This window comes from Carcharhinus amblyrhynchos, unplaced genomic scaffold (genome assembly GCF_965287045.1).
Source record: "Carcharhinus amblyrhynchos unplaced genomic scaffold, sCarAmb.v2.hapA chromosome_1001, whole genome shotgun sequence".
NCBI classification, from domain to species: domain Eukaryota; kingdom Metazoa; phylum Chordata; class Chondrichthyes; order Carcharhiniformes; family Carcharhinidae; genus Carcharhinus; species Carcharhinus amblyrhynchos.
Window position 1 is genome coordinate 26,282 of NW_027650741.1, and position 10,448 is coordinate 36,729.

General features: G+C 54.2%; 1 protein-coding gene across 1 annotated transcript in view; it reads right to left on the bottom strand.

Annotated features, from left to right (window-relative positions):
* Positions 1 to 9,546, bottom strand: part of LOC145340424 (histone-lysine N-methyltransferase SETDB1-like) — a gene marked incomplete at its 3' end in the record, with an annotated part of 33,300 nt that extends 23,754 nt beyond the window's left edge. The window contains 5 exon segments of the mRNA XM_080184894.1: positions 1,143 to 1,154; positions 1,156 to 1,226; positions 2,973 to 3,142; positions 4,088 to 4,316; positions 9,347 to 9,546. Of these exon segments, the coding sequence (XP_080041020.1) occupies positions 1,143 to 1,154; positions 1,156 to 1,226; positions 2,973 to 3,142; positions 4,088 to 4,290 (456 nt within the window).
* Positions 9,547 to 10,448: the final 902 nt, after the last annotated feature.

Sequence of the window (10,448 nt, forward strand, 5' to 3'; positions counted from 1 at the left end):
GGCAATTTAGCATGGCCAATCCCCCTAACCTACACATCTTTGGACACTAAGGGGCAATTTAGCATGGCCAATCCACCCTACCCGCATATCTTTGGACACTAAGGGACAATTTAGCACGGCCAATCCCCTAACCTGCACATCTTTGGACACCAAGGGGCAATTTAGCATGGCCAATCCCCCTAACCTACACATCTTTGGACACTAAGGGACAATTTAGCATGGCCAATCCACCCTACCCGCATATCTTTGGACACTAAGGGGCAATTTAGCATGGCCAATCCACCCTACCCGCATATCTTTGGACACTAAGGGGCAATTTAGCACGGCCAATCCACCCTAACCACGACGTTATTCGGAGTATGGGAGGAAACCCACGCAGACACAGGGAGAACGTGCAGACTCCACACAGACAGTGACCCAAGCCGGGAAACGAACCCGGGTCCCTGGCGCTGTGAGGCAGTAGCACTAACCCACCATGCCACCCACATCTTTCTACAGTAAGAGGCAATTTAGCATGGCCAATGCACCTAACCCGCACATGAATCGAATTGGAATAGAGTAGAAGAGAATCCCTACAGTGCAGGAGGAAGCCATTTGGCCCATCAAGTCTGCACCAACCACAATCCCACACAGGCCATAGTCCTGTAACCCCATGCATTTACCCTAGCTAGTCCCCCTGACACTAAGGGGCAATTTAGCATGGCCAATCCACCTAACCCACACATCTTTGGACACTGAGGGGCAATTTAGCATGGCCAATCCACCTAACCCACACATCTTTGGACACTAAGGAGCAATTTAGCATGGCCAATCCACCTAACCCACACATCTTTGGACACTAAGGGGACAATTTAGCTCGGCCAATGCACCCTAACCAGCACGTCTTTCGGACTGTGGGAGGAAACCGGAGCACCCGGAGGAAACCCACACAGATACGGGGAGAATGTGCAGCCTCCACACAGGCAGTGACCCAAGGCCAGGAATCGAACCCGGGTCCCTGGCGCTGTGAGGCCGCAGCACTAACCCACTGTGCCACCGTGCTGTAGTGTGTGCTTGGCAAAGCCCGGATGGGGAGGTGGTTGTGGGTGAGAGGGTGTTGGCTGGCCGCAGACACTGTATCGAAGCTCGCCCAGCGCACTCACCAGGGACGGCTCAACGGGTGATCTTGCTGAGCGCCGTCACGGTCGACATTGTCGAGGTCGCGTTTGGGACTTGCCCCGTTTCTACTGTTGGAAGAGAGAGAGAGAGAGAGTTTGCTTGGTCAGTAAACGCCACAAAGAATAGGCACCGACACAACAAAAACACATCTGCTCGCAATGGGAGGGGGAGGTGGTCCCAGTGACTAAAGGGAGAAAATTACTGACTAATGAGATTAAAGCAGCACAGTGGGGTTAGCACTGTTGCCTCACAGCACCAAGGACTCGGGTTCGATTCCCGGCTCGGGTCACTGTCTGTGCGGAGTCTGCACATTCTCCTCGTGTCTACATGGGTTTCCTCCGGGTGCTCCAGTATCCTCCCACAGTCCAAAGATGTGCAGGTTAGGGTGGATTGGCCATGCTAAATTGTCCCTTAGTGTCCAAAGATGTGCAGGTTAGGGTGGATTGGCCATGCTAAATTGTCCCTTAGTGTCCAAAGATGTGCAGGTTAGGGGGATTGGCCATGCTAAATTGTCCCTTAGTGTCCAAAAACGTACAGGTTAGGGGGATTGACCATGGTGAGTGTCTGGGGTGATTGAGTCAGGGCAGGTAAGTGAGGGCCTGGGTAAGATTCTCTGTCGGAGAGTCAGTGCAGACTTGGTAGTCTCTTCTGCACTAGAGGGATTCTCCGAAGTGACTATACAGGCCGTGGCACAGTGGATTAGCCCTGCTGCCTCACAGCGCCAGGGACCCGGGTTCGATTCCCGGCTCGGGTCACTGTCTGTGTGGAGTCTGCACATTCTCCCTGTGTCTGCGTGGGTTTCCTCCGGGTGCTCCGGTTTCCTTCCACAATCCGAAAGACGTGTAGGTCAGTGGATTGGCCGTGCTAAAATGTCCCCCAGTGTCAGGGGGACTAGCTAGGGTAAATATGTGGGGTTATAAGGTTAGGCCCTGGGTGGGATTGTTGTCAGTGCAGACCCGATGGGCTGAATGGCCTCCTTCTGCACTGTCAGGATTCTATGGAGTTTGTATGAATGGAAGACCCCGCTGCCTCGGTTCCTGATTTTTTTTTGATGATTATCACCACGACCGAGATTTTATTGAGTTCAATTCCCACGAGTGGCAGTGGTGGGATCTGAACCCCTGTCCCCTCCCATACTGTCCACCTGAGGGCTCTGAATTGTTATAACACCGTCCCCGTCCCCCCAGGTGGTCACACCCAAAGGACGGTGGGAAGGGGCCACGGTGCAGCCACACCCAAAGGATGGTGGGAAGGTGGTCACAGCACGGTCACACCCAAACAATGATGGGAAGGTGGTCATGGTGCGGTCACACCCAAAGGATGATGGGAAATTGGTCATGGTGCGGTCACACCCAAAGGATGGTGGGAAGGGGTCATGGTGCAGCCACACCCAAAGGATGGTGGGAAGGTGATCATGGTGCGGTCACATCCAAAGGATGGTGGGAAGGGGTCACAGCACGGTCACACCCAAACAATGATGGGAAGGTGGTCAAGGTGCAGTCATACCCAAAAGGTGATGGGAAATTGGTCATGGTGCGGTCACACCCAAAAGGTGATGGGAAATTGGTCATGGTGCGGTCACACCCAAAGGATGATGGGAAATTGGTCATGGTGCGGTCACACCCAAAGGATGATGGGAAATTGGTCATGGTGCGGTCACACCCAAAGGATGATGGGAAATTGGTCATGGTGCGGTCACACCCAAAGGATGGTGGGAAGGGGGTCATGACACAATCAATGCAAAGGATGATGGGAAGGAGTCATGGCGTGGTCACACCCAAAGGATGGTGGGAAGGGGTCACGACCCTCCGTACCAGGTTCCACGGCCATGACATCATCATCGTCATCATCATCTAGGATCTCAATCACTTCCGATGACTTGGTGCCCTCCTTCCCAGCAGCCGTCGTCTCCTCCTCCTCCTCGTACTGTAGCCCCAGGTCGCTGTACAAGTCCTTCACCATTGATTCACACACAACCACCGACCTGTGTGGACACAAGGATTGGAGTGGGGTTAAAAAAAAACAGGAGTGGGGTTGGGGAGGGCGGGGGGGGGGGCGGTGGGGGGAGCAAGATTAGGAACTGCCTCCAATGTGTGTTAGTCCGCTGAGATCAGAAACTGCCTCCCTCCTGCCCACCACCATTCGTTCGCAAGCCCCTGTGGTTGCTGGGGTGGGCTATTCAATCATTGCTGGGGTTGGCACTGCCCATACACCCTCTCAACAATAGCTGCCATTCCCACCAACTCTCATTCCCTCAATGGAGATTGGCACTCCCCAAGCCTCGGGCTTCAGCCCCCCGTGTGCTGGCCCGCAGTTGGGAGGTCCAACCCGGAGCTGCCTCACTCTCTGGTCTGAGAGAGAGCGGAACAGGGTTTGGGCTCCGGCGTGCCCAGGGGGCGGGACGCAGGGGGACGCCCCGGCGAACCAAGGGGGTGGGGAGCAAGGGGAGGCCCCGGCGCCCCCAAGGGGTAGGGCGCAAGGGGACACCCCGGTGCGCCCAGGGGGCGGGACGCCCCGGCAAACCAAGGGGGCGGGGAGCAAGGGGAGGCCCCGGCGCCCCGAGGGGGGTGGAGGGTGGGGGGGGGTGGGGGGGGGGGGGCAGCGCGCCGCAGGAAACCGGGCACTGAAGGAGCGCTGTGCTGCGGGAGGAGACTGGGCGCCGAGGGAGACTGGGTGCCGGGGGAGCGACGCGCCGTCGGAGGGTGTGGAGTTCTCCCTACTGTCCTAATAATCACCCCGCAACCAACAACACTAAATACTGAACAGATCCCAGCTGTGAGCTCTTCCTGTGTAGAAATTGACCGTCCGAATATCACATCTGTCATTACGGCAGCGGTGGGGAAATCGCGCCGAGACGTCCCGAACGTCACTGGGTAAACGCCAGGGAGACGGCGACGAGGGAAGGGGGCGAGGCAGAGGGGGGGGGTACCTGGACGCGTCCTCGAACAGGCTGTCCACGTGGGCCACCTCGGCCTCCTTCCTCTCCACCCAGTTCTCCAGCTCCCGGAGGGCCGCCTTGCGCTGCTTCAGGTAGTCCACCTTCTCCAGCTCCTTGTCGATCCACTCCCGGAGCTCCTCCATCGAGATGCCCAGACCCTCCACCGCCAGCTCCATGGTGTCTGTCGACGCCATCGCTGCCACCCTCTCCCCGAACTCTCCTGTGGGGCAGAAGAGCGCGTGAACGTCAGAGACTATAAGAACATAAGAACATAAGAAATAGGAGCAGGAGTAGGCCATCTAGCCCTTCGAGCCTGCCCCGCCATTCAATAAGATCATGGCTGATCTGTTGTGGCTCAGTTCCACTTTCCCGCCCTCTCCCCATAACCCTTAATCCCCTCTCTTATCAAGAACCCATCAACCCGCTTCTTAAAAATATTTAGCGAGGCAGCCTCCACCACTTCAACGGGCAGAGAATTCCAGAGATTCACCACCCTTTGAGTGAAGAAGTTCCTCCTCAACTCCGTTCTAAACCGCCCCCCCTTTATCTTGAGGTTGTGCCCCCTAGTCCTACTATCCTTTCTGAGCGGGAAGAGTCTCTCCACCTCTATCCTATCCATCCCATTCATCATCTTATACGTCTCAATGAGATCTCCCCTCATTCTTCTAAACTCTAACGAGTACAAGCCTAGTTTATTCAGCCTCTCCTCATAGCTCAATCCCCTCAACTCCGGTATCAGCCATGGGTAAGGAGGGGCGGGGGGGGGGGGGGGGTCCTTTTCAGGTTGGCAAACACTCGTGGTGTGTTCCATAGGGATCGTGCTGGAAGAACACCGTTTCTTAGCGATTTGGAGGAAGGAACTGAAGGCACTGTTGCTAAGTTTGCAGGTGATACAAAAAGTTGTGTAGAGGGACAGGTGGTATTGTGGAAGCAGGAGGGGCTGCAGAAGGATTTGGACAGGTTTGGTGAGCGGGCAAACAAGAGGCAGATGGAACACCATGTGGAAAAGTGCGAGGTTACGCACTTTTGGAAGGAGGAATGGAGGCAGAAATTATCTTCTGAATAGGAAATCAGAAACACAAAGGGACTTGGGAGTCATTGTTCAAGATCCTCTTAAGGTTAACGTGCTGGTTCAGTCGGCAGTTAGGAAGGCAAACGCAACGTTAGCATTCATTTCTGGAGAATACAAGGGCAGGGATGGACTTCTGGGGCTGTATCAGGCTCTGGTCAGACCCCATGTGGAGAATTGGGAGCAGTTTTGGGAGTCCCGTATCTAAGGAAGGATGTGCCGGGCCTTGGAAAGGGTCCAGAGGAGGTTCACAAGAACGATCCCTGGAACGAAGAGCTTGTCGGATGAGGAACGGGTTGAGGACTCTGGGTCTGTACTCGTTGGAGTTTAGAAGGATGAGGGGGGGGGGGGATCTTATTGAAACTTACAGGATACTGCGAGGCCCTGGATAGAGTGGACGTGGAGAGGATGTTTCCACTAGTAGGAAAAACTAGAACCAGAGAGGGCACAACCTCAGGCTAAAGGGACGATCCTTTAAAACAGAGATGGGGAGGAATTTCTTCAGCCAGAGAGTGGGGAATCTGTGGAACTCTTTGCCGCAGAGGAGGCCGGGTCACTGGGTGTCTTTAAGACAGAGATAGATAGGTTCCTGATTAATAAGGGGATCAGGGGTTATGGGGGAAAGACAGGAGAATGAGGGAATGAGAAAAGTATCAGCCATGATTGAATGGGGGAGTAGACTCGATGGGCCGAGTGGCCTAGTTCTGCTCCTATATCTTAACCTGGGCTCAGCGCATCCCGGCTAATTTCGACATACAGAATTATAGAATCCCTTGTATAATGCAAGAGGCCATTCGGTCCACCTAATCTGCACTGAACCCCCCCCCCCTACACAATTTTGGTCTCCTTATCTGAGGAAGGATGTTCCTTGCTATAGAGGGAGCGCAGCGAGGGTTTACCAGGCTGATTCCTGGGATGGCAGGTCTGTCCTATGAGGAGGGAGTGAGTGGGTTAGGATTATATTCACTGGAGTTTAGAAGAGGGAGAGGGGATCTGATAGAAACTTATAAAATTCTAACAGGGTTAGATTCACAAAGAATGTTCCCAATGGTGGTGGTGGTGGTGGTGGTGGGGGAGTCCAGAACTAAGGGGCGGGCGGGGGGGTCATAGTTTGAGGATAGGGGGTAAATCTTTTAAGATTTTGATCACGGCTGATCATCCAACTCAATATCCTGATCACCACCCCACCCCCCCCCCAACATCCCTCGATCCCTTTAGCCCCAAGAGCGATATTTAATTCCTTCTCCAAATCACACAACGTTTTGGCCTCAGCTACTTTCTGTGGGAGTGAATTCCACACATTCCCCACCCTCTGGGTGAAGAAATTTCCCCTCACCTCAGTTCTAAAAGGTTTACCCCTTATCCTCAACTACGACCCCCACCCCCCCCCCTCCCCCCGCCGGCTAGTTCTGGTCTCCTCCCCACCATCGGGAACGTTCTTTCTGAATCTAACCCTGTTAGAATTTTATAAGTAGGATCAACCCAGGGTGGCACAGTGGGTTAGCACTGCTGCCTCACAGCGCCAGGGACCCGGGTTCGATTCCCAGCTTTGGGTCACTGTCTGCGCGGAGTCTGCACGTTCTCCCCGTGTCTGCGTGGGTTTCCTCCCACAGTCCAGAGATGTGCCGGTTAGGTGGATTGGCTGTGCCAAATTGTCCCTTAGTTCGATTTATGACTGTCACGTGCCTTGGGATGCAGTGAAAAGTATTGTTTCTTGTGAGCTATGCAGACACAGCATACTGTTCACAGAGAAGGAAATGAGACAGTGCCTTAGCGTCAAAAGATGTGCAGGTTAGGTGGATTAGCCATGCTAAGCGTCGGGGGGATTTTCAGGGTAAATACATGGGGACTGTTGCCGGTGCAGGCTTGAAGAGCTGAACAGCCTCCTTCTGCACTGTAGGGATTCTATAAGCCTTAGAACATAAGAAATAGGAGCAGGAGTAGGCCAACTAGCCCTTTGAGCCTGCCCCGCCATTCAATAAGATCATGGCTGATCTGTCGTGGCTCAGTTCCACATTCCCGCCCTCTCCCCATAACCCTTAATCCCCTCGCTTATCAAAAACCCATCAACCCGCGTCTTAAATATATTTAGCGAGGCAGCCTCCACCACTTCAACGGGCAGAGAATTCCAGAGATTCACCACCCTTTGAGTGAAGAAGTTCCTCCTCAACTCCGTTCTAAACCGCCCCCCCTTTATCTTGAGGCTATACCCCCTAGTCCTACTATCCTTTCTGAGCGGGAAGAGTCTCTCCACCTCTATCCTATCCATCCCATTCATCATCTTATACGTCTCAATGAGATCTCCCCTCATTCTTCTAAACTCTAACGAGTACAAGCCTAATCTATTCAGCCTCTCCTCATAGCTCAACCCCCTCAACTCCGGCATCAGCCTAGTAAACCTCCTCTGCACTCCCTCCAAGGCTAAAATATCCTTGCGTAAGTACGGCGCCCAAAACTGCACACACTACTCCAGCTGCGGCCTCACCAATGCCCTATACAGCCGCAGCAAGACCTCCCTACTTTTATATTTAATCCCCCTCGCTTTGAAGGCCAGCATCCCATTCGCCTTCCTTATCAATTAAGAACCTATCTATCTCTGTCTTAAATACACTCAATACCCCAGCCTCCTCTGTGGCAAAGAGTTCCACAGATTCCCCACTCTCTGGCTGAAGAAATTCCTCCTCATCTCTGTTTTAAAGGATCGTCCCTTTAGCCTGAGGTTGTGCCCTCTGGTTCTAGTTTTTCCTACTGGTGGAAACATCCTCTCCACGTCCACTCTATCCAGGGCCTCGCAGTATCCTGTAAGTTTCAATAAGATCCCCCCTTCATCCTTCTAAACTCCAACAAGTACAGACCCAGAGTCCTCCTTGGTTCTAAAAGGTCATCCCTGTAGCCTGAGGTTGTGCCCACAGATCTGAGTCTCTCCGACTAACGGAAACATCCTCTCCACATCTACTCGCAGAATCCTGTAAGTTTCAATAAGGTTCCACCACCCCACTCCCAATCCTTCTAAACCCATCAATTTCACACGTAAGCCCACTGAAAAAGGAAGCCGCTACTTTCTCAGCTCGGTCTGGGCTCCTGCTCTGCCCAAGGCCGCAAGGAACTACAAAAGGGTGGTGAATGTAGCCCCAATCCATCACACAAACCAGCCCCCCATCCATTGACTCCGTCTACACTTCCCGCTGCCTCGGGGAAAAGCAGCCAGCGTAATCAAGAACCCCCCCTACACATTCTCTCTTCCACCTTCTCCCGTCGGGGAAAAAGATACAAAAGTCTGAGGTCCCGTACCGACCGACTCAAGAACAGCTTCTTCCCTGCTGCTGTCAGACTTTTGAATGGACCTACCTCGCACTAAGTTGATCTTTCTCTACACCCTCGCTATGACATTCTGCACCCTCTCCTTTCCTTCTCTATGAACGGTATGCTTTGTCTGTAGCACACAAGAAACAATACTTTTCACTGTGTCCCAATACACGTGACAATAATAAATCAAAACTATGTACTCTATGAATGGTATGCTTTGTCTGTATCGTGCACAAGAAACAATACTTTTCACTGTATCCCAATAAATATGAGAAAAATAAATCAGATAGGAGTGGAGGGCTGAATGGGAAGACATCCCAGATTCCAGGTACCTGCAGGAAATTGCTCCCAATGGTTCCAAAGAGAAATGTGGGGGAAAGAACTACAACTCCCAGCAAGCCATGCGGTGGGTACTACCACGCAGACGCGAACAGCAACCCCTGGCAAGGCAGGAGCCAACCCTCTCACTGCGCAGGCGCGCTGCCAGCAGCCTCACTCTCCACGCAGGCGCGCTACCGGCGGTGGACGGCAGTGCCACACGCAGAGCCGGCAGCCAAGCAGGACGCAGGCGCGCTACCGGCGGTGGACGGCAGTGCCACACGCAGAGCCGGCAGCCAAGCACTACGCAGGCGCGGTGCCGGCAGCCCAACAGCAAGCAGGCCCGATTTCGGCAGCCCAACGCGACATCGCACAAAGACGCAAGCGCAGTGCCGGCGGCCGGCCAGAGCGCAGCCGCAGAGAGGGTCCGCCTCCCTCGTGGCGCAGCCGCAGTGCCCTCTGCCCGGCACTTCGAGGGAATTTTGAAAGCGGGCGGGCGGACGGGCCGCTTCGCCCGTTCAGGAAGATCCCCCCGCCCCTCCACCTCCTCTCCTCACCAAAGATAACAACAGGCTTCACTCTCGATGGCCAAGCCGCTGCTGAGGAAATTTTTTCTATTATGTTCCGTTCCTTTTACCGATCAAGTCGCAGTGAGGAAGCTCATCGCCCCTTTTACCGGTGAGCAGATTTGCATTTTAAATCTTTACCTCCTCCGCCCCCCCCCCGGATTTAATGGCGGTCGCGGTACCGCCGCTGCCGCCGCGCCAAACAAACGGCGGGGCGCAGCCCACCTTGAACAGCAGGGGTGGGACCTCGGGGTCCTGGCCAATAATTTGCCGGAACTGCTTTGATTGACATGATATTTGACCAATCGCGGGTGACGTAACCTGATTGACGTGGTTCGTCGCCAATAGGAAGCGTAGCCCCGCCCCCAGGCTGCGTGCATCTCATCAACCTGACGGGCAACGGGTGTCAGCCCGCCCTCCCATGATGATGGACGTTTCTCCGACCAATGGGAGGCCGCAGCAACGTTGAATGACGTTGCCCTTGGCTAATGAGAGCTATTGGCCTGCCCCCATCACGTAGCCTCCCTCTGATGTCATGACGCTGAGGGGGCGGGAAGAAGGTGTGTCGACGTAAGCCCGCCCCCCGGCGGCAATGGACCATTCGGACATTGCCTGGGCACTGATTGACGTTGTTGGTCGCCTATGGGAGGCGTCAAAACCACCCAGTTCGCAGGCGTGTGACGTCACTCCGCTGACACTCGCCAGCTGCTGAAAGTGATGGAAGTGTCCCTTCACCAATCAGAGAGTAGGTTCCGCCCTCCACTGCTTTCTGATTGGCCCCCTTGCAGCCGAGGCAGCTAATTGACGTCAGCGGCCGCCAATGGGATGTCAGTGGGTTGTGGTTCCGCCCACTGGTTGATTGACGTCTCTCTTCGCCATTGGGGATCTCGGACAGTGCTCACAGTCGACCAATCAGATGGAGGAAAAGAGAGCACCCTTTGACCTCTTCTCATTGACCATCTCCAGCCATGTTGTTGAGGGTGGGGGTTGGGAAAAGGGTGGAAGGGCCGAATGGCTACTCCTTTGTTCTCTCTGAGCCAGTAAATGGTGAATTTTCAGTTCAATACACTCTTGATGTCCAAATATGTGCAAG